The sequence below is a fragment of the Centroberyx affinis genome, unplaced genomic scaffold (genome assembly GCF_046629955.1).
Source record: "Centroberyx affinis isolate AG114_WGS23_722 - 3 ecotype Tasmania unplaced genomic scaffold, CSIRO-AGI_Caff_v1 ptg004778l_1, whole genome shotgun sequence".
Lineage (NCBI taxonomy): Eukaryota > Metazoa > Chordata > Actinopteri > Beryciformes > Berycidae > Centroberyx > Centroberyx affinis.
Genome location: NW_027282319.1, coordinates 47,453 through 72,363, shown reverse-complemented (window position 1 = coordinate 72,363; position 24,911 = coordinate 47,453). Strand labels below are relative to the sequence as shown.

At 39.7% G+C, this 24,911-nt stretch overlaps 1 protein-coding gene across 1 annotated transcript in view; it reads left to right on the top strand.

Annotated features, from left to right (window-relative positions):
- Nucleotides 1-24,431, top strand: part of tspan15 (tetraspanin 15) — a 46,380-nt gene extending 21,949 nt beyond the window's left edge. Inside the window, exons 4-8 of the mRNA XM_071545136.1 lie at nt 240-335; nt 13,760-13,876; nt 19,695-19,745; nt 20,530-20,646; nt 21,708-24,431. Coding sequence (XP_071401237.1) covers nt 240-335; nt 13,760-13,876; nt 19,695-19,745; nt 20,530-20,646; nt 21,708-21,872 — 546 coding nt within the window. The 3' untranslated portion in view covers nt 21,873-24,431. The remainder of the gene's footprint in view (nt 1-239; nt 336-13,759; nt 13,877-19,694; nt 19,746-20,529; nt 20,647-21,707) is intronic.
- The last annotated feature ends 480 nt before the right edge of the window (nt 24,432-24,911 follow it).

Genomic DNA, 24,911 nt, shown 5'->3' with positions numbered 1-24,911 from the left:
GGATAGACTGATATATTAGCCTAATGTGACCCCACTGCACCAGATTGTGACTGACAGATGTGAGCTGTCAAACTGTCCTATTTTAATATTCCAGTTCAGCGGTTCAGTCACCTTGACTGATCAGGACATTTCCTCTCCAGGCTTGCCTGACTAAAACACCTCGACTGTAAAATGATTGTATCATGGAAACAAAGAAACACACACATACACACTGTTTTGTCTTTGTCTCCCTCCCACAGACGGTGGACATATTCAATAAGAACATCCGTAAAGGCATTGCGAACTACTACGATGACTTGGACTTCAAAAACATCATGGACTTTGTTCAGAAGAAGGTAAGATTAGATCACTTCTCTATTTAGCCCTCCTTACTATCATTTCTTTCTCTTTTTTTTACAGGGGCAATCCCCATCAAATGACAGGCATTAAATGCCTTTACTGGCTTTTCGTAGAGGCTATAACTTGCTTTGGTACATAGAATAAACCCACGTTTAGTATTACAAGGCTGGGTCAGGATTTTAGGGCCAGTGATCCAAAGTTTGCTCATTTTGCACAAAAGGAATTCTGGTCCTACAGTCTCCCAACTTCCACATTGTTGTCATTGTTTCCTGTATTGTGTAGACCTGAATAATTTATGGACCTGGGAATGAACATAAGATTGTGTTATACTCTCTAGTTGTGTGTGGCCCTGCCTTCATCTGTGTTTATGTGGTTTGAGGTTGTTGATGAGTGTTAATGAGTCTAGTTTTGAAGTGACACATATTGTCTTGGCTTGTAATTAAAAGATGAAAGAAACTCCCTTGTGTGTGTGTGTGGCTTGGCTGGTAATTGCATGTGGATCTTAGGTGTGTTTGTGTGAGTGGTCGGTGTGTGTCGGTGTCAGTGCATGTACTTTGTGCATGTTGATATTTTTTGTGGGACTTCAGAGAGACCATACCTCTGTGCTTGCTTAGCGCTAAAATGAAGGGAGATTAAGTGCAGACTGCTGTGCTGCTGCAGTCTGAAACACACAGAGGGACAGAAGCTGCACTGAGCTGTTTTTCTCCTTCCTTTTAGTGTAAAGTGAAAAGGGATGGATTATATTACAGAACCAATGATTGTTTTTGTATTGTAATTCTGTGTTGATGTGTGTGGGCAACTAGTTGACTTCTACCTGGATCACCACCTTGAGATCTAACTAGTGGAAAGTTTTACTCGTCTGTGCAACCGTTAATAGGATGATGGATGCTCAGGCAGTTTGATCTCACACATTATAATGGACAAGGTTCTTAAACTTTTTCAACTCCAGACCCAAATGAAAAGATTAGTCTCTCATCCTGGAGCCATGACTTATTAAACCGTTGCAGGACCACACTGCAGAAAGCTTGTGATCAATTTTAGGTCCTGATCCATAATCCATTTAATAAACCAGGGATTAAATGCAAATTATGTCAGATCCTGTGTGTTGTTATTTTCAAGCCGTCTGATTGGCTCTCAGCCAGCTGGGTTGACCTTTCCATCCGCCGCCCCTCACTTTGTTCTAATGGAGATCTGACATTTATTTCACCACTCTGTCCAGCAATGGCTGCCTTTGTCTTCTGAACTGGGATAGACAGTAAGTGGCCCAGACAATAATATTGCACTGTTAATCAAAAAAGTATTCACAGTATTGACTACTGCAGTGTCCGCATTCCAAAAAGCTGCAAATTTTTATCAACTCCAAAGAATCAGCCCGACCCCCCATACACACCACCCAGCTGACATATTTTCAAATGCTTCAAAAGAAATGTAGAAAAAGCTGTCTCCATTTTTATCAGAATTGATATTGCAATCACAACATTCAGTATTGTAATGAGATTTTGTGTTAGTATCATGAAGCCTTAGCATACTGGAGACAACAAAGCCATTCAGTCAGTCTGACAGACACTGAGATCATTTACTCGGTGCTGGATTGTTGTTCTACACAAAAGTGATCATGCATATTTATAAATCCATTTTGGATTCATCACAGGAGGCATGGCTGGCATTTAGAGCTGACAAACACCAAAATTGCTTTGTCCATACAGCAATAAAACCTTTATGTAATTTTCTGATAGAAAATGCACAATGACAAAAGGTAATTCTTCTTGGTTAATTTCTTTCCATGCAATATTCATGTGGCCCTTTGGTCGAAGAGCAGCCTAAAGTACAACTGGAATGCATGGTTTGGTTTTCTGGTAATAACTACACAAACATCAGCAAATTTAGCCACTGTTGCTGCTAATGGAATGTGAGTCATGGGGGAAAACGATATGTTTCATAATTCATCGTCAACCACCTGACTGTCACATGAGTACAAAACAGGAACTGATATATAACCAGAGATATAATGGAGAAAAAAAGTGCAGAAATGGAGAAATATGTTTGATATACAACAATAAAAGTACAGCAAAAAACACCAAACTTTGATGAACTTGCTTCTAATTGTGTTTAAGTGATTTGAATTAGAGACATATAAACACAATTAAAAGCAAGTTCATCAAAGTTTGGTGTTAAAGTGATTTGAATTAGAGAGGTCTGGGTTGAGGAAAGCACAAAGTGCTGTATTGCCCTTTCAGAAAACCAGATCACTCAATCCACCTGTCTGCTGTTGACACCAAGCTTAATCTAATAGGCCAGGAGAAGCCCTAATCGATTGGTTTGGTCCATAGAGGGTGTCCATCCATCAGATAGGAAGCTATCTTAACAAAGCTGTCGGCAGGAACAGTCGATGATATACTTTGAGCCACAGATAGTTTGTTCAGGTCGCACTCTGCCCTGTCGCTGCTCCCTTCTCTCGAACCAACAAGTCTTAGCTGAAATTATCTAACAGTGTGTGTAGTATTTCCCTTATTCATTTTATAGCAGAAGAGGATGGGGATAGTTTTGGTTTTATTTCCACTTCTGCCCTTGTTTTGATCACATCTTTTGTACAAAAGGCCTGCCCTTTTTCTCCTGAGTGTCTTTTTCAGACTGGGGGCATTACTAACACTGATCACCTGAGGAGTTATCAGCTAAAATGGGCCATGTAACCAGTCTGATGGGCATTTATACCACAGTATTTCGACTATACTGTATATGCTTATATGTAGCCACACATGCCTAATCTCTCCTCAAGAGCTTCTCAAGAGCTTACATTGGTCATCATGATTTGATGTGGAAAGAATGGATTATTAATTAAAATGAAAAGATATAGAATTTCAGGTATGATGTTCAGTTGTGTTAAGGACTTTCTTTATGGACGCTGTCTGTCACGCTGGTGGATAATGGAACCCCACAAGGAAGTGTAATTATACCTTCGTTGTTTTCAATCATGATTGATCATGTGTATTCTAAAGTTGGACAGGATGTAGGTAGATCTTTGTTTGCTGATGATGGAGCGCTGTACAAAAACGGCAGGGATGTGAACTATATTGTAAAGCAAAGAGTTGGAGTGGTCTATGGAGTAGGGATTTAAATTTTCAGTTGAGAAAACAAAGACAAATTGGGAAATAATTCAATATTTCTAGTCTGTTTATATGATCCTTTCGATTTTTAGGGGTCTGGTTTGATGTTCGGCTCACTTGGAATTTACACAGAAAGTTATGAACAAATGTAGGAACGTTTTAAATGTTATGAGGTGATTGGCAGGGAAGGAGTGGGGAGCGGATAGATCTGCTGAAAGCTATATATATTGATTTGATGAGATCAGTTCTGGATTATGAGTGTGTGGCTTATGGGTCAGCCTCAAAAACTTTGTTGGGAAAGTTGGATTTAATTCAAGCACAACTTGAAGCACCAAGGATTTGTTGCGGGGCTTTTAAATCTACTCCAGCTTTACAAGTAGAAATGGAAGAAATGCCATTGGAGCTTAGACAATTATTGACAACATATTGAGTTCATTTACAAGGACATAAAAGTAATCATCGTACTAAAATATTACTGAACCGTGCTGGGAACATGAAAGAAGGTCAGTCAGGAGCTTTGGGTGGATTGTTAAAAAGAAGGCGTTTGAGTTTTGATTACTGGACAGGAGGTTCTCTCCTACTGTATATCTACAGTATATCTGTGGTTATTGCCACAGCCAATAGTAGATCTTAACGTACTAGACTTGGTGAGAGATGAAGTGGGGATAATTGAGTACATTAATACTTGTATCAGAAATAATTCATTTTCTACAGATATACACAGATGGTTCTAAAGATCCTAAGACGAGTAGAGCATCAGCAGCAGTGGTGATTCCAGAGTTTAATATTGAATATGCAAGAAGATTAACTAATGATGTGTCTGTATTCTCCTGTGAGCTGATGGTAGTGGTTATTGCCTTATATTGGATAGAGGAGACTGAGAAAGGTGATTATATGTTCAGATTCTTTCACAGCTTTAATGAGTTTAAAGTTCTTCAACTCTAGAAGTTGAGAAGATTTGTTATTAGAAATTTTACAGTCACTATTCAGAATAGATTAGATGGGTCTGCACATTAAATTTATATGGATACCAGCTCCTATAGCAATTGATGGGAATTAAAGGGCAGATGAATTAGCAAAACAGGCTATTAGGAGAGATAACGTTTAGTTTGACATTAAGATAAGCAAGACAGAAGCCAGAGGGGTAATTATGGAACAAATTAAAAAGATATGGCAAAATAAATGGAATGGAGAACGTAAGGGACATCACTTATTCCAAATTAATCCAACAGTTGGGCATGCACAGTCTAGGGGGCTAAATAAGAAAGAGCACAGTGTCATTACAAGATCATTCTGGGCTAAATAGTACACTCCTCTTGATTAGGAAACACATTAATGGAAGATGTGATCATTCTGGTGAGGAAGAAACAGTTGATCATGTTTAAATACACTGTCAAAAATACACCCAAGAGAGAGAATCATTAATAGCTAGATTAAAGTTAAACTAGATTTCAATAGAATTCTGACTAGTTAATCAGGTCACAAGTGCCTTAGATCTTTATTTAAGATTTTTTTTCTCTCTTATATCCTTTGTTTTATTATTATTTTCAGTGCTGGAAATGGACAGATTTTACTGGGAGAAACCCTACAAAGAGATCCCAGATATCATCAAGAGAATCAATACATATGATCAATGTAATGCATGTGCCTGTGATATATAGCCTACTAGATTGCTCAACTGCTTTTTCCTCACTGTAATTCTGCAAAGGTAAAACAAATGAAAATAAGTCATATGATTTCTGCTTGTACAATATTAATGTTTAGCACAGAGAGTCTTACCCTACTTCTATAAGAGGCTTTATGAATATTGCTGTTTTTGTACTTTTTATGACATCACTGAGAATTTTACAAGTAGACGGATAAGAGAAGCTCAGCATGTTAACTTTCGTTTCTGAAAATTCACTGTTTCTCTGAATACTTTTTGTGCAGTGAATCTGTCAGTTCAATGACACATTTTCCCATTAAACATTAAATCACTACAACCTTTTGGGCTATCCACTGATGTGTTCTTGAACACCTGGGACCCACACAGAGTGTTGGCTACCTCATTAGGCGAGAGAGAGAGAGAGAGAGAGAGAGAGAGGGGATTAACTTGCATTACATCCCAGGTTGTGTGTGTTTTGGTTGCTGCGTCCCTCTCATCGCCAGGCTGAGGGACGACACCACCGCATAGCTGGCCAGCAGAGAAGTTGGGTAACGTTGCCTTGGAAATTAGTCAAATGTATGGTGCTCTCTCATTGGTTTCTTGAATTTGGGTTATATTCAGAGAGCAAAACATTGAACTCTGATGTTCTATCAACCACAATAATTTTAATACCAAACACAGATACTTGGGTGTAGGGCTGGGCGATAATTCAATATTATCGTTTATCGTCTTTCAGTGGAATCATATCGTGATGATATGAAGATATTTTGATATCGTGACACACATTTCTGCCGTCTAAATTGATGATCACAACCAAATTTTACTTGAAAACTCTCATAAAATGAGGTATGGTAGGAATATTATTTGAATATTTCTGTTTTGTTTGACATCACACCTAACATTACCATTTGGTTCAATGAGATGAACATTAATTTGATTATTTAACGTGATTTTGCATACATGAACCATATCGTGATATATATTGATATCGAGAAAAATACTTATGATTATCATGATATTGATTTCAACCATATCGCTCAGCCCTACTTGGGTGTCTCTGAGATTGTTAAACTGTTGTGCACGGTTGATATAAAATGATTGCAACAGTTGTGAAGGCATAAACAATTATTATTTAATATTTTGTAAATGTCAAAATGCTCCCATTCTCATTTCTGTGATAATAAACTATTAGGCTCAGACCAGTTGCTGGATGGGTGCCATACAATAATGATTGGGGAAGGAGCGGTTCCTGGTGGACACAGCCTCACAGCCCAGTGGGCAGCTAGCCAATTAGGCAGTTCACCCAGTCAGTCATACAGTCAGCCAGTCTGCTAGTGAACAGCCAGCCATCAGTCAGTCAGGCCGTCAGCTACAAAATCAGTCACTCAGTGTGTCAGCAAGTATCTCAGTCTGAGCAACATGGCCGAGTCTGATGGCTTTCTCCTGGTAATGGACCTCTAAAGAACGGGGGGCAGAAGGAAAACAAACATCTGAAAAGGAAGGGGAGGAAAATGATGGTGAGGGGTGAAGCTGAAAGATCAGCAGAGCTACACTTTCTGTTATGGGATATGATGGAAAAAGATGGATGAAAAAGAGATAAAATGGGGAGGAGGAGAAAGCAAAGAAAGAGTGACATGAATTGATTTGTATTTTATTTTACTATTGAACAAAGGGGTGTATAATGTCATCACTCAAGTGTGAAAACGGTTACTAACCAGCAACTCTCTGAGAGCCATTTACGGACAAAATGTACAGATATATACATATATATATATATATATATATATATATATATGTATATGTGTGTGTATATAGTATAAAAAAAAAGAAATCCTCCTACTCAGCACAGTGACTATTAGCAGGAGCAGACAGCCTAGTTAGGTGCTGCCATATCATTACCTGGCTGTCTAATAACCATAATTATGACCAACACACATCAAATTGGTGCCTAGAACTTGCTGCTTCCAGCTGGAAAAAAAACACAAATTAATGTTTGTGCAATGTGAGGATTTTCTAGTGGGCTGCTATGTTTTAAACATTTTAGCTGAAATGGGTTTGAAAATAGCATTTAGCTTTAGCCTGGACTCAACTGAAGTTGGAACTGCCAGTAAAACTTTATGACTAGTTTCATTACCATGAAAAACAGATAACCACACAGTGGATCTAACCAGGGCCGGATTAACCAACCACAGGGCTCCTGGGCACACATGTCCTATTGGGCCCCCCACCTCTCGGTACGCACCCACACACTTTAAATTAACATACTAGCCTGTTCACAAACAATACAAATGTAAAGGTTCAAAGTAATCTGAAACTCAGATTTAGGTATTACAAACTGCCATTCCTTCTATCTAGAGCTCTCTCATTCAATTTGAGAGTGATAACATTTGTCTAACCCCAAGACAAGCTTTAGTTCCTAGTTTTAGGTGGTGGGGCTTCCCTTTGTTTACATTTGGATTGCAGGTTGTGGCTTTAAGGAGGCAAGGTGATAGGTGGCGGGAATGAAGGACAAAAAAAACAAACAGTTAAATGTTGAAATTTATTGAAAATGTTTGACTGTCTGTACCTAGACCCCCCTGCCCCATCTGTATATAATTAGTGCTCTGCATCTTAGCTGGATGATATTCACTAAATGCACTGCTCATTAACATACAAGCAAGAGGTGGCAGTTTAATAACTGTGATTGGGGCCTCCGCATCAAAGGAAATGTCATTAGAGGCTGTGACTTGGGCCCCCATAATCATAAACTGTGGCCTACGGGCCTATATCTGTCAGGGTCCCACCTGACTGCACATTTCAATTGAAATTCGTGAAATGTTGTAAAATGCATTGAACATGGACACGGTACTTAGAATATTTTAGGGCCCCTGGTGGTCTGGGGCATGTGCCCTGCATGCCCCGTCAGTGATACAGGCATGGATCTAACCTTTGTGGTTAATTTAGTAATGTTTCATCTGCCATGTTGCTGAATGAGAGGGCATCAAGCAAATATTTCTTTCACTGTTTTTGAGTGTCCTACCACTTACACCAAGCACCTGGTCTACCTTCTGATCGTGTATCCACTACATCCTTGTTACTGAGAAGCATCATCACTCATATGGTAACCTGTCAGGAATGTCTTGCTCTGGGGAAATCCTTCTGTTCAGCTGAATTTAATCGAAAAAGCGCTTAGGAACTGAAAGTTAGGCGTATTTTGCTGTTCTCTGAACATGTTCTGAACATTCTATCTTTCTCTCCCATGTTCTGTCTGAACATAAAGCAATGTTCATTCACATGGCAACATTATCAAAATTCTGTGGAGGCCATGTTAGGTGTGCCAAAGGAAATTACATACAGATACACCAGGAAGTGTCCTTTCTACCCATTCAAGTTCTGTGCCTGGAGATCCCCAGAACCTATTTGGAGAATGGCTGCTGTTGACCTGACAGAGTTACACAGGAAGAGCTAGAACTCAAATTAATTATATGAATTAACTGATATGAAATTGGACTCGTGAAATTACCAAATATGTACAACAAATTTATGGCAGGAGGTGTCAAACCTTTACTCGGGGGACCTGCTTTTTCAAAATTTCTCACACTTTAAAAGATATTTTGCAGTATTCTCTATTAGCTGGAACTGTTTTACTCTGTGTAATTTAATGGCAAGGAGTTGTGCTGTTTTTGGAGTCAGAGCCAACAGCTCTAGACATTAATCACATCATAATTATTTAGCCTTCCTGTGACCCACGTTTTGGGTCCTGACCCACTGCTTGAAAAATCCTGCTGTGTGGAACCATGCCAATGAGACGGGGGATAACACCCTGGCACACTGGCATTATGTTGGCATACTGATCACGCTGCCTGGCAAAGAGCAGTCTCATATTTATTAATTTATTCATTCTCTCGTTATCTCTTGTTGTCTCACTCTCTCTTCCTCTCTCTCTTGGTATCTGACCCTCTCTTTGTGTGTCTCTCTCTCCTCTTTCTCTCTCTCTCCCTCTCCTATTCAATTCAATTCAGATATGCTTTATTGGCATGACTGTTAGGATGTTCATATAGACTCTTTCTCTATATAGTCATATTGCCTCTCTCTTTCTTTCTTTCTTCCTTTCTCTCTCTCTCTCTCTCTCTCTCTCTCACGCTCTCTCTCTCTCTGTCTTCCTTCCTCACTTTCACCCTCCCTCCCTTTTCCTCCCGTTACAATAGCTGTCTCAGTGAATGAGTACAATGCACAGCTAATATTATGGCTCTCGGGTTCTTATTTCAGTGTTTACTGTATTGTCTACCCGCGAAGGCAGTCGACAGTCACCATTGGAAAAATAGAAATTAAACGCTGAGTTTCTTAAACTCTGGATTGTGATTCAAAATGAGTCCTGCCTTTTGTGGGTCCCACATTGTAAGAGTAGTAATAGTTTAGCATTATGTTTTATGAAGCTAAATTTAAATTGGCTGAAAATGTCCCTGAGGTTGTTTTGTCACAATCCTGCCTATGAATCAGCACTTACTAAAGTAAGGCTTGAGTTTTTATAGGGTTTCCATCTGTCCAGAGTACTATTATAGAGTACTGTATATAATTAATGGACATGAACATGCTTAACCATGCTTATAGCTTCCATAACAGCCTGGGTTGTGCACCAATTTTACTAGCAACGGCGTGGGGAGAAAACAGGAGAAACGGAGCAGCCAGCTTCTGGAAATTATGTAGATACTCAGTTATTCACTAAGATTATGTTGCTAGGGCAGTTTATGCATGTTTTTGCACCTCAGTTGCTTGAGCTAAGAGTGCAAAGTTTTATGTTATTCACTAAGAAATGTATGCAAACCAAGAGCTGGTGCAAACAAAAGAGCACTGAGCAAGCAAATAACCCCCTTCATCACCAATAATCACAAATTGTGTGCTTCAGCTTTGTGTGTCAGCTCAAGGCTGGCACCATTGCTCCCTAAATCGCCCTTTATAATTGGAGCGGTTTCTGGTCTGATCTGATATTCTTGGACGGAGTACCCCCTCCCTTTCTTGCCTGACTTGCTGGTGATGACGTCCGTGTCTTCGAGCAATGACAGCAGCCATTCTGAATGGCCAAATCTCTTTGCACATAAGCCTTTACTAAGATGTTATACTTTATGGGCTACAATAATTTGGATTAGTTGATTTTGCAAAGCGATTTGCATGGCCTCAGCCATAAATAACTGTTATCTGTGCAAAATAATTTGGTTTACATATAATTTAGATATGCATTACCATGATAGGCGCACAGAAGCTTGAGCTTTTTGGTCAGCACTGTCAGGTATGCTTTCAACTCATTGCGAATGGTTAATGCATGGTCATTTTTGTGCTAAAGCACACGCTCTTCCCTGCAAACCTTAAGTGAATCTGGGCCTCGGTTTTCCAACGTGTTTTGCGCTAAATGAGCGCTAGACCCACCTATAGACCTATGGCATTATGTCAAGGTGCGGCCAATTCAAAAACAGGGCACAGCCAACTGAGGCAGGAAAAACATTGTTTGTTTAGTACAGTAAGCTAGTAACTTGACTGGAGTAGCCTAGCAAAAGTTAGCAAGGAGACATGGAAACAGTAAATAAAAAGAAAAAAAATGTATGCTTGTCCCTTGCATGCCCAAGTGATTGTCTTATGCACATACAAACATACCAAACTGGATACAATTAATTAAACATGCATGGCCCATAGACCAGATGACACATAACAGCTTTTTGTTGCTAATGTTTATGTTGTGTATCATTTTTATCAAGTTAGCATAGTTTAGCCAGTTGAAGGGACTTATTAGTTGTTAGTTCTCTCAGCTGGTGCCTGAAGTGTAGAGTTCAATGAAATGTGATTTAAAATGTTATCGTCCATTATGTTTTTGAAAAATTCTTCTCTGCAGCAATATTGCCTCAGCTTTTGGAAATAAGCAGAGCTTCACTAGCTAACTGGCTATGCTAGCCGAGAAGGGGGAAGTGTGGAGTCAGCAGAGAGTGCAGACAGTGTTCAGGAGTTGTTTGCTTCTCATTGACTGTGCTCCTTGTATGAACCTGTCACTAAGACGACCCTTCAGATGTGCAGAAGCTTTCTATGTTCATGATGTAGCAAATCCTGAAACTCAGACTTAGGAAAACAAAACTATCCAAGCAGAAATTGGTATCGGAAACACAACAATGTACACCTAAGAACCTGCTAAATTAGATGTATGTTGTTTTGTGGTGTTGTCTTCCGTTGATGAGCCTGGGTGCCAGTTAAAAACAAAATAATAATGGACAAATTGGAGGGTTGGGTTCAGATTACTTTCATTTCAAGCAATTAAGCAATTAAGGAAGTGGATTTTCTTTATCATTCAAATAATGAAAAACATTTTGTTTCAGGAGGTTGTCGTATCCAGCCTATTGAAAGATAACTATGAAAGAGTACTTTGTCATTAGAAAAGCAATTACATTTTAATTGATTGAATTGACCATAATCCTGGTTTCTTGGCAGGGTGGTCTCTGAAACAACATTTAGACCATGTGACACTGAAACTCTCAATTAAAACAATTAAAACCAATAATAATGAAGTTGTTTGAACAGCATTTAGTCAGTGTGACACTAAAACTCGCTGCTGAAACCAAAAAGCTTTTAGACAGGTTTGTAGCCTTTCTAAACTCATTTATTTTTCCTGTGAAGTAATGAATATTTGCAGCCTCTGGGCTTTTTTCAATAATGAATTGTTTGAAATAACCTAAAAGGGGACAATAAAAATCATTGGTTGGTGTCACACTATTCTGTGCATGTGGGCATTCATTTGTTATTTGGGGCCACAAGTGTATTGATGCACAAGAGTAAACTCCAATCTGTGAGGCACAGTTCTCCAACCTTCTAATGCTGAGTGGGGTGGGTAAGGTTGAAGAGCCTTTTCATTGGAGAAAAAAGGATTTGGATTTGAACATTTATTATTTTAATGCGGGTTACATGAATAATGCATCTCATGGTTCCATAGTTTGAGAAGACCTCAAACACAGCATGGATGACTGCTACTAAAGATTCCTGTTTTGTGGGTGAGCTGTTGCTTTGTTTTGTTTCACTGTTTCAACCTACTCTATCAAAAAGACTTGGAAAAACCTAAAAAGAGGAATTTTCCGCAGAAGACCAATGAAGCTATACTTACTATGGAACAAAACATGGACAGTCTCTTGAAATTGATGATTGCTGAGCTCTACATTTTATTTATTTTATTTGTCCCTGCCTTTTGATGTATTGTCTTTGTTTTGTTGTACTCAGTTCATTCACTGCAAAGGGCGTTTTAGGACGTTACCTGCAATGTAAATTTATTTTTTCACTTGTTAAATGTTAAAACTCCCACTGGAATACTTAGCCAAATGATGCCTTTGCCATGATAGCATGTTGATATATAATTTTTTCTGAGTCTCATGCACCTGTCCAGTGCTTGTTTAATTTAAGGGTATAGCCATCTGTGCCCAAGTCAAATGACCATTCAGGAATATTGCTGTGCCTTTCCATCCATTGTATCCTGGTTTGGATATTACAGGAAAGGGGCGTGGATGAGAGCAGGCAGGTCACCGCTCACCGCCCTTATCAAGAAGCCTCCTATCATCTGTGTTTTGTTGAATTAGGCCAGTGGCACCTCCAAAATGTTCAATAGTAAATTGAATCCCAGAACTATTCTCCATACCCGTTCTCATCTATACAACACCTACACTACCCACTTAGCCACAATGTCTCACCCAAGAATTCCCAACGTTACCATCACAACAAAAGCTGACCCCCTGCTTGACACGGCCTGCTCTGCAGTTCAGAAGCTGAATTGTACCGGCGATCGTAGGCTAATGAGGTGGCTGACTGTGCTGGATAGAAATGGTCTGCTCAGCTGTTCTGAAAATGAATTTAATCTGCAAATGATAGGCTTAAATAGCAATTATAGCAGAAACTGAGTGGGGTATATGGCTACCCAATCCTGCTACCATAGCTATGCCATCATGTGCTACAGTAACTCCTGCCTTTGTCATTAGATGGATTTCCATACTTGGGACCCCAGCTGGTGTCTTTTCATCCAGAGCCACTGTGTATCATTTTGACTGCTTCAGAAGCTGCCTTTGTAGCCCGATGTCAGCTCTGATCATGAATCCTAACTCCCTGAATAATATAACAGTGGATCTGGCTGCAAATCCACAGGGAGCACCCAGTCCTAATGTTCAGCCTCTGCTGCTAGCGCTATTTATCTAATCTTAGCCATAAAACGGTAGTTCTCAGTCACCACATGTGCCAGTCCAATGATTATGTAGCTTTTCATTCCAGCCAAACACCACAAGAACTGATTTCAGTGATTTGCCACCTTCAAACAGAGAGGGGGGAACTAATCAGTGAAATCAGATGGTGTACTTTAGTTGAAATGAAAACCTGCATAGTGCGCACACACACACACACACACACATTCACTTGCAAAATTGTCCTGGTAATTATGGCTCCTTTCAGCTCAAAATACTATTGCCATTATGTCAGCACAGCCGAAAAAAAAATGTAACAAGTACTTTCTTCCTGTCTCTGTGTCTCTTTGTCTCTCCCTCCTGCCCCCCACCTCATCTATCTCTCACTCTCCTCACTCTTTTCAACCCATCTTGCTCTCTCCCTCCCTTCTCTCTGTTTCTCTCTCCCTCTCTCTCCCTCTGTCTCTTCTCTCTCCCACCTTCCTTGTCTCTGTCAGTTTAAGTGTTGCGGAGGTCAAGATTTTAAGGACTGGGAGGTCAACATGTACCACGACTGTTCTGCCCCTGGTCCGTTAGCCTGCGGTGTTCCTTATACCTGTTGCGTTACCACTAAGGTAGGTATCACTACTATTACTGTTAGTGTTATGACTACTATTATTTTGGTTACTGTTACACCATAAAACTGTCTGTCTTTTATGGGCATCCCAATGCCTGTTGTATTACAAGTAAAGTCATATTAGTACCTTCTGCTACTAGAAAAACAGTACTCCTGCTAAAACTACTACAGTACTACTATCACTACAAGTACCACTGCCATTACCTGCTGCATTACCACTAAGGTTCTACAATTACAACCAATCTAGTTTTATTACTACTGCTAGTACTACTACCACCACTACTACTGTGAGTGCTACTTTACTCTATTTAATACTGGATTGTGGCATGCCTTATGAAATATTATTTAAATTCCATGCACAAAGAAATGTATTGTGTTTGCCATGTCTGTGTGTGTGTTTATTTTTCTTTTGCTTTGTAAAACGTTCAAGAAAGAGCCATGAAGCAGAAACCATAATGCCCGGGGGGGCACAGAGCCAAAGATGAGTTAAAAGGGCTTAGATGTTGCAGCCTTCCGTGTTGTTTTGCATTCTGCTTTGCACGTAGTAAACATCAGTATAACCCACAGCTTTCATGTCTGTTGGAATCTGAGCCATTTCCTCAGACCGCCAAAAATTAGTCATGGTTGGGAAGATTGGTTAGAAAGGCGCTCACTAGTCGAAGGGAAGCTGTTTAAATCCCTGCAACCTACAGTGCCCAATTTCACCCAGAGGCCCCTGGGAAAAGATACCACATCCCCATGGATATGTGTATGAACTGGTTCGGCAGTGCGGGGGTCATTACTGGGAAAAAAAGTAATAAATTACACATTACTCATTACTTTTCTTAACATTAATGCATTTCTTTTCTTATTACTCCCCAAGAAAAGTAATTGGTTAAGCTACTTGTTATATTACTTTTGCGTTACACCCTAAAACGATTGTGCTAGGTTTACTTGCCAATAAATATTGTCGACCCAAGCCCACATTACCAGCAGAAGTAGTCTAAATAATGACAGACACAAAATCTTTCTTTTAAGGTTTTTAATAAAGTCAGAGCCTACAGCATTACATTCTGACTTTCTGAGTCATATTTACCACTTTGTTGGCTCATTCATGTGCACTCTACTGTAATTCTGATATTTCTGACATGACTAGAACACAGGATAAGAAGAGGGGAATCTTTTGATATATTTTACGCCAATAAAGAAGTTAAAAAGGTTAAAGAGAGTAACAACCTATCTGTTAGATCAGTAACTGTAATGTGATTACTGAAATTAGAACAGTGATGCGTTACTTTCCTCCGTTACAGGAAAAAGTGATGTGATTACAGTAACGCATTATACTAGCTTAGATGACCTGAAATGCTTGGATACAGCAAACATTTCATCTGTGGTTATTCTATGCATTTATAAAAAGGACTGGGAATTCCTGAAGCAGTCTGCACAGTTTGTGTGTCATTATAGTAATAGCTGTAATAATACACAGTTAGTTTGACTTCACACTCGGCCTTCCCTATGACGATGATTAAGCCTTTGCCATTCCATTACACAGACACATTCACATGCATTTTCCTCCCACACACACAAGCACATGTTCTCCCCTTAATTTACACACCTACACTCCCCATATGTGTTGTTAGCAAGGACAGAAAGAGAGAATGACCAAGAAATGAAATGGTCAACTCTCCCTCTTAACTGACCTGATTAGAAATGAGCTATCCCTCTATCCTTTTCCTTCGTTCTCAACATTGAATTGTCCTCCGTTACATTTTATTACCAGACTATTGCTATTAGTTATTCATGAATATTGACTAAATCTATTTTCAATTCTTGTGAGTCACTCATGATAATAACATAAACTAAGTGCCTAAAATGTAAAGTATAAAGTTTCCTATTAATTGACAGCATGTAGTATCACACCATTGTATCCCTTATTTTTATTGCAGAGGTAGTTGGGCTAATTTTGGTTTTGGTTCCACATCTCTCCCTGTTTTGAACCCAATTTGGTTCCAGTCCAGGTTGTAGCACTAAAACTTTAATCTAGCCTACAGTCTTCTCAGTAGGTCAAAAGATATGGTGGCGGGATGAACTCAAAATATAGTGGAGGAGCAAGGCTCGGTCTGCCTCCCAAATTACCTTTGATAGAACAAAACGTTGCCATTGTTATTAAAAGGAGGAGGAGCCTGAGACAGACCAAAGGAATTAAAACTGATTCAGACTTGTCCGTTTTCCTTCTAGACAGGCAAGAGTAATTTACATTATGTAACATTTGTTATGTGGATTATTGCTGGGTAACTAGTCTAGCCCTACTACTTGATCTAATAACTCATTTCCATTACTCAGAACCAGGCTGTGCAGGGCTGAGCCTGGTAAAGGCAAAGCCCAGTTGGTTTGTTATTCGTTTGCATCATATACAGAACGAACAGGGCTAACGTTATGTTCATTGCAATGCTGCACCGCTGTAGAGGCAAGATACCGCCGACGAAGCTGTGTGTTTCTTATGCTAACCATGGCAAAGTTTAGCTGACCGATTCGCTAAGAAATTATGAATCAAAAACGTATTATATTTTGTGTAGTTTTGTGTTGTCTTTTGTATTCTGCTCTCTACATATATGACAGCAGAGTTACCGAACAGCGCATAGGGGAGAGATCATGTTATCGCTCATCAGCTCTATTTCTCACAATCATTTGGTCTTTTGGCAAAAATCTTGATAATGCACATCAATAATTGGTCAACGTGATCTGTTCTGATGTGCCATAGCATAATTCTTAACCTTAATGGTGGAAATCTATAGCTCCCAATAGAGCTGCAACGATTAATCGATTAATCGATTAGTCAACTATTAAATTAATCGCCAACTACTTTGATAATCGATTAATCGGTTTGAGTAATTTTTTAAGAAAAATAAGTCAAAATGCCAAGATTCCAGCTTCTTAAATGTGAATATTTTCTGGTTTCTTTACTCCTCTATGACAGTAAACTGAATATCTTTGGGTTGTGGACAAAACAAGACATTTGAGGACGTCATCTTGGGCTTTGGGAAACACTGATCGACATTTTTCACCATTTTCTGACATTTTATAGACCAAACAACTAATCGATTAATCGAGAAAATAATCGACAGATTAATCGACAATGAAAATAATCGTTAGTTGCAGCCCTAGCTCCCAAGCCCCAGAGTGTAACCCATGGCGATCTCCAGCTATTACTATGTTTCACTTTAGCTGTGTTGCACTTTACACCGTGTGCAACACCAGGGAGTTAAATTATTTATTTCCCTCACATTTTCCCTCATCGCTATAGCTAACAAGGAAAATGAGTGTGGTAATTTATGTTAACATGAAGGATCCCTCAAAACCCTCCCTCCCCCACTCTCACAACTCAACATTATAGAAAGCTATAGAAAAAAAATCTCCACTTACACTCCATTACATTAACAGTTTCCTCAGTGGTTCAAAAGTAAAACACATTTCTAAACACAGTGAAGTGCAATAATGGAATGCATTACTGCTCCGCACACTGCTAATTGACACATAAACACTGTAAGACATTTCTGCTGTTTCCATCTCAACATCTTACCGGATGTGTGTACATTTTGGACAGTTAGACTTTGTGTTTTTGCGTCAGTGTGTGTACGTGCTCATGTGTGTGTGTGTGTGTGTGTGTGTGTGTGTGTTCCCTGCTGAGTTCACTGAGTTCCCCTGCCCACTGCCTAGCAACTTGCCCAGAGGACCAGGGGAAATAAGAGTGAAATTAAGTGTTTTTCTGTGTGTTTTTTGTCACTGTTCCTCTCTCTCTTCCTCTCTGTGCCTTTTGTTTCTCACAATTTCAGTTTCATTTGAAATGAGCTGAGCATCTGTTGCCAAAGCAAATAATAACATAATCTTGAGATTAAATGGTAACAATAGAAAAAAATGGTAACAATCAGAAGATCATTTGTTGCCCCTGTCCCTTCTGTCAGCAAACATTCTGAAGTTTGGGAAATAAGTTGCTTGACTAAAAAATGATGAATAATAATCAATAAATTCATAGTTTGTACACATTATGAGGAAGTGCAGCCTGTCTCTACTGCCGCTCACAGAGTCTGTATTTTGTCAAGGATTTCTTCAGTTTCTCCTTCAACAGGATAAGGATTCATCTCTCATCTCTCCTCCCTCTCTCCCTTTCTCTCTACAAAAAACAAACATTTTCTCTCTCTCTCTTACCCCTATGATTCCCTCTCTCTTTATCCAGGTATCTCCTCTCTGTCCTCCCTTCGACAATGACAATAAGCGTGTGAATCACTTTTTAAGCCCTCAGATAAATAGCATTCCTCTCCCCATCTGTCTCTCTGTCTCACTTTCCATCTCTCTATTGTCCTTCCCTCAACCTTTGTCTCTCTTCTCCTTCCATAACTCGAGACAGACTGCCATACAGAAGGTCTCAGCTGCTAGGGAAGAAGCAGCGGGGGTATTAAGGAAAATGAAAACTGGGTGTCTCGGTTGAATAGCACAGTGGTTCTCAACCTGGGGGTCGGGACTCCACAGGAGGTTGCAAAATAATTTTAGAGGGTTTCAAGATGATTTATGGGACAGCAAAACCATATTTCTGCTATACAAATGTATTATTATGGATTTTTCTCTCGTTTTTGTTTTTTTCTTGTGTAATACTGAATAGTTTCTCGTCTGATAATGAATCAAATGAAACAACCTGATAGGGAAAATTGTGAGTAGGCATCACTTTAAGGGGTTACAAGCCAAAAAAGTTGAGAACCACTGGATTAGCATACCTTCTACTTGCAATATTGTTTGTTTGAATCCTCCTTGTAACCTTTGTTGTTGTTATACTCTCCTTCTCTTTGCTGGTACTCTTTGATGTGTGTTGTTTCTTATGTTTACTATCTAATCTTATCATCAACTGTGTTAGACATCCTTCCTGTTTATGAGTACCTACCTGCCTTTTCCTGCTGATGTCTGATGAAGGTCACCTCTTCCAAACGATAATGAAGTATGAATTTTTAATGCAGAGTGTTGCACCTGTTCATCCTGACAGCAATAGCAGCTATTCTCCCTTAGTTTGAACGTTTTAGTATAACAGTAATGCCATTAAATCTCAAACAAAGTCAATGAAACTTGAAAAGCGTGACTACCCCTCCCCCCACCTCTCTGTCAGCCTCATTCTCACAAGGCTCTCAGCGAGGCTTGTGCCACTGTGTCAAGGAGACTGGCAGTTTATCTTATTTGAATACGGAAAACCACAAACTCAAAGTCATCAGGCTTGGATGACCTCACAGACACACACACACACACACACACACAGATCTTTCCCTTGGCAGTATTGTGGTCAGTCAGTGTTTGGTTTTAATGTTACACACACACACACACACACACACACACATAGAAACAGATTTTCTTCAGTAATGGAGTCCTCAGAAGTTTTGTGGTCAGTGTTTGTTTTTAGAGCCACTGTACACATTGACAGGGCAAGAGAGGGTTGATTCCCCGTAGGAGTTTTGTGTTATCCATGCTTGTGTGTGTGTTGTGTGTGTGTGTCCGTGTGTGTGTGTGTGTGTGTGTGTGTGTGAGAGAGAGAGAGAGAGCGTGAGAGAGAATGAATTTAAATGTGTGTCTGTGTAGTTTGTAATCTGTCTCTGCTTTATGTACCCACAAAATTCCCACTTCTAAAGAAAAACTTAGACGTTGGCTCTGTCTGTGTGCTGTTAGATTCCCCCTGACACTGGGAGCTCTTCAGAGCGTCTGGGTCCATTTGACTGACGAACATCTCTCTTTCTCTCCCTCTGTCTGTTTGTCTCTCTCTCTCTCTCTCTCTCTCTCCCTCTCCCGCTCTCTCTCTCCAGCCTAATGAGGTAGCCAACACTCTGTGTGGGTACCAGGTGTTGAAGAAAGAGGTAAGACTTCCATGACTCACCGTTAAGAACAGAAAGATCTTTATTTAAACTCATTATGCAGATCTCATCCTCTCATATCTGTCGAAATAGAGGAAATCACATTCTGTGTGGCACTGGAATGCTGAATGTATATTAATATAGAGACATGTAATCATAGTATTCCCATGATGTCACATGTGTTTCCTACCAATATGGTGCCTTACAATATAGACAGCTCAGCTGCTGTCTCTTGTATGTTTTGCACTGTCCCATTGTGCAGGATGTGAGGGCCCATTGTCCTTGCAGCTTATGTGCCAGTATGTACTTGTGTTAAGCCGGTTGCCCTGACAGGAGGACATATTCCTGCAGTGAGCTGGTGACTGTAGCCCACCATCACTGCCACAATGCCCTTGAGCAAGGCAGTTGTCACAACGGTCTTTCGGGGAAGGAGAGACACTTTGATTTCTTTATTTGTGCCTGTATGTGTATGTGTGTGTGTGCATCTACTATAGGAAAGTTATGCAGACAGAAAAAATCCAATTACCTGGTATAATAAAATAAAATTAATGAAATAACCATATTCATCAATTATTTTATGAAGTGAAACATTGTTATGAAATGTATTGTTTCAGAATAATGTCACATTGCACAACTTAAAGACATTTTTTGCAGTTAAATATGAAACAATTACACAGACGCCTTCAAATGTTTCAAAAATTAACGGTTGGCTTGCTTTGTCTTTGCTTGTCAAACTATTTGTATAGCGCTTTTTATGTATTATCACTATTTTTTGTCTGTCTCACAGCGTTTGGACCTGATAGGAAGCATCCATATCAGAGGCTGTACTGATGCGTTCCTCATCTGGCTGGCTGACAACTATAAGATTATGGCTGGACTGCTGCTGGGGATACTACTGCCTCAGGTACACACGCATACTCAACTAGAAGACTGTTTGCAGGCTGCTACCAGACCATAGGCATACTGCTGCTGCTCACACCAGACCGCTCACGCTCCTGTTCACATACACACACTATACTGATACATAAACAATCTAGGGATCTGGTTTTTCAGGGGGTTTCTATGCTTGCCAGCAGGTCAAGTGTCTACATCTAGATTCCTCCAGATCTGCTGAAGTCACTGAATGACTAGGATTTTTGCAGGTCCTTGCTGAACTGATGGCCCTCATGAAAGATCATTATAAAAACATAACATTTGCATGACAAATTCCATTATAAAAAGACATAAGATATCTATGGACACAGCCAATAATCATTCAAAACTATCACTCAACACTCAACACCGACTTTATTGAAAATTACGTTAACTTCTTAGCTTATTTAAATTGCCATGCTTAAACTTATACTACCTACTGTTGTGCATCGAGAAATCACACAACTGAAAACGCACAACTTAACATGCAACATGATTTTACTCCAAACCCTTTATGATACTAAAAGATTAGAGGTGTTTCTGTATCCGTAACATCATGTCATAGAAAAACACTTGCTCTCGTTTCCTTAATTGCCAAGACTCTCAAACCTGGCAGGCATGTAACTAGTGCAAAGTTAGTTTTCACTCGTTTTCAAAAGACTGTGAATGTTGAAAATGTATCTCAGACACAAATGGGAATAAAAAACATTTCTCCGTAGCCAACAGCCCGAGGCAAGCCACCTACATGACTAACAGAGAGAAAACTTTGCTGCTTCATGCTCAGGCACAACTCACAGACAAGTCAACACCATGGCACCGGGAAACTTACATTTATGTTACCAGTGATAAAAGAAGCAGAATAACTTTCACCAAATGCAGTGCACACTGGTATTTTGGTGTAGAGCATTTCAGTAGCTTGCGCAAGCAGGCATTCTGAGTGGAGAAGTCTGTTTCATTCAAGTTTACCCTACATTTACATGAACCCCCCCCTTAACCGTAAACCCTTAACACTTCCTCTCATTCCTCCCTTTCTCTCTCTCTCTGCGTCTGTAGTTCTTCGGTGTGATAGTCAGTTGGCTGTATATCACCCGTGTTGAAGACGCCATCAGTGAGTACGGCCACTACACAGACGGACTGCTGGACCAGAAGGCACATCAGAGAGTAGCCAAGCAGCGGGGCATGGCCAAATGGTGCAAGTGTATGCCTGAGATTGACTGACAAATACAAAAATCAGTAAATGGACTCCACTCCAACTTACACTCACAGTTGTTTAGGTCACTCAGGTTGCTCAAGGTACAGCTGTAGCCATTGTAGAAGTCCCCCATTGAACTCCATGTTTACTGCAGAACCGTCGCATTGTGTCTCCATTGCAGAGAGGAATTGTTTGGATTTTTTTGGAAGAAGGGATTTTAGTATAAGGAGTAGTATTCAAATGTTCCTTTACTGCTATACTCTGTGGCATTCAATAAAGAATTGTTTGCAGTGCTAATGCAGGGAGGGGAAACCACTGTAAGTGATGTCTCATTTAGATATGAGCTGTATTTTGCATTTCGCTGCACTGTGCCTCAACCAGCCTGAGGGAACAGCACAGAAATCAGTCCAACCAGTTCTGCAACTCAGTAAACTATCACACTAGAAATGGCAGAAACAGAGACCAGTCTGATCAAGTCTGCAATATCTCACACCGTGCCACAATCTACAGGTTTTGAGACTTTTTGCTGCATTTATAATGGTCTACCTTGTTTGTTCTTCCTGTTGCCAATTAAACCACTACTGCACTCCTGGATCCCATCCAACCACTGATGTACAGTACTGCTTGGTTCCAACCACTACTCTTGCCAAAACCTTTACAGGTTCCTGCAGTGCAAGATAGACTAAATAAGAGACTGTATAGGCTAGTAGACTGGTAGCCCATTTTGCGTCATTTTCATATGTAACTGCCTACCTAATTAGGTTTGAGTCTAAAAAAAATGTTATTTGAAATGTGAGTCCCTACAAACATTTTTAAAGCATTGCTGTACTCTGGGCATCCCCATCTAAACCCTGCTGTGTGTCCAGGTTACCAGTTTAAACACCATGTTCCTCAAAGTGCCCACTGCACCTACATGACCAGTGCAGCATAAGAACTGTCTGCCCCACCCACTAACAATGCACTGAACGATCTCATGTTTTTTTATTGTATAGGACTGTTTTTAAAAATCATCTCAACCACCAAGAGTATCTCTGTCTCTTGATGTAACGATATACCAAAGATGATCAATGTCTTAACTTATATGCTCCAGTTGAACTTTATTCCCTTTTCATCAAATATACTTTCTGGAAAATAAACTCTTAAATAAGCAACTTACTGGTATGATGAGAAAATAGGTATTGGTTTCAGCAATGTCAGTTCAGTGACACAGTGCTTTCAGGATGATCAATGGTAGGTTGATGTAAAATAAGAACTAATTTGCCAAAAAGTCAGTGTATTCCTTTAAGTGTCCCATTAACACTTCCCAACTTTTAATGCTAATGTAGTGGCACTGCCATAACAAAATGGCATCTCAGGGTTGAATATATCGCTCAATATAGGCACATTATAGCTCAGTCAAGCAGAATCATCAGATAAAGAACATGTTGACCAAGGATACAGATAAAATTGCTTTTTTGAAGCTCTGTAAAAATCCAATCCAGTGTGATTTTGAGTTTTATAGAAGTGAACTTATGAAGTATGGGAATTTTATAAATATTTGTGACTTTTTCAGGGGTTTTTTTTTCTTGTGTGAATTTAATGTACTACTGAAATTTGTTTTGTTTGGTGTGAAGTGGGAGACCAAAATTTGAATCTTTGTTGATGTTGTTGGTTTTTCTCTCTCTTTGCAAACATTTCAAGTCAGTTAATTTAGTCATTACTATTTCATAGGATACAAGGCCAAAGATGTTTGGTTTCCACTACAGGGCCAAACAGGACTCAGGGTTTACATATTAGCCAGATTTGCACTGGAGGGTCGAATAGCGATTGCCAGGACTTTATTATTGTTGGCCTGGTTGCCACTACAGGATTAAATATAAATAAATAGTTCAGCTCAGATTAAAATTGTTATTGCTGTCTTTGCATCAAGCGTTCACAGCATTTTTCACTTAGTTGTCTGCAGTTTTCAATGACAAAATAATGTGTTTGATGTTGACATTACTAACATGTTGCCCCTGACCCTGATAAGAGCCATTTGGCCCTGATTTGGAAAAGTGGCTTCTGAGGTTTGGAATCAATCATTATTTGACTGTAACGTGTGAAGGTCTTGGCTGGTGGGTTGAAGGGAAGGGTTTTGTGTGTATATTCACTTGGTTGAAGGGTTTTTATATGTGATGTAGTTGTACCTACTACCTACCGTTTATGCCGGTATTCACACAGAAACAGAGAATCAGATGTTCAAGCTTCTGTGACACAAATCCAATGTTTTTTTTATGAAGTGGTGAAACGGATTTGAAAATTTAAGCGTATTTTATTGAAGCGCAGAGACAATCCACACTGTTGATTCCCCTCAGGTCACCTTGCTTGTGTGCCTCATTAAACCAGATCTCCTAATAGTGATGAGTTAAAGGGATTGTCTTAGGTAATTAAAGGGATGGCAGGCATATTTAAGAGCCTCACTAGTCGATCCAGAGTGTCTGAGAAGTTGCCGTTATAAAACTTTTTAGCTATTTACTGGTTCAAAGCAGGGCTGGCTGGGTTCATTGAGTGGAAAATGTATCAACCTCAGCCCTGAGAGAAAATAAAACTTTGATGTTATTTCAATTTGATAACCTGTTTTGTCATTAATTCTACTGATGCACAGATGAAAGCCTGATTTGAAAATTAAGCCTGATTATAAAATGGTCAAAGCAAAGGCAGTCCTGCTGCCTTTAGTCTGTACTGCATGGAGGATTTTTTCAGAATATATCATTGTCAGAAGAATTGTCATAACGTCTATAGGCACTACATCCTATCACTCCAGGGAGCTGCTTTCTATTCTTGTATTTTCTTATTCTCTTTCCTTGATGTTTTTGATGCACGAGTTGCCAGGCTACAGGACTACTAGAAAGGATTTCCAAGATTTTGTGAGGGATTAAGCCTGTGACTTTCAAATCAATCAATCAATCAATTAGGTCGTCCTCGGACGAGCCCTCCAGCGGCGTTTCCAGTCATCTCGATCCTCCATGTATCTGGCTAGCTTGCCAGTACCCTGGCGAGCTAGCCCCTGCATCTTCCTTTAGTACATCCACGTATGTGGGTGTGGG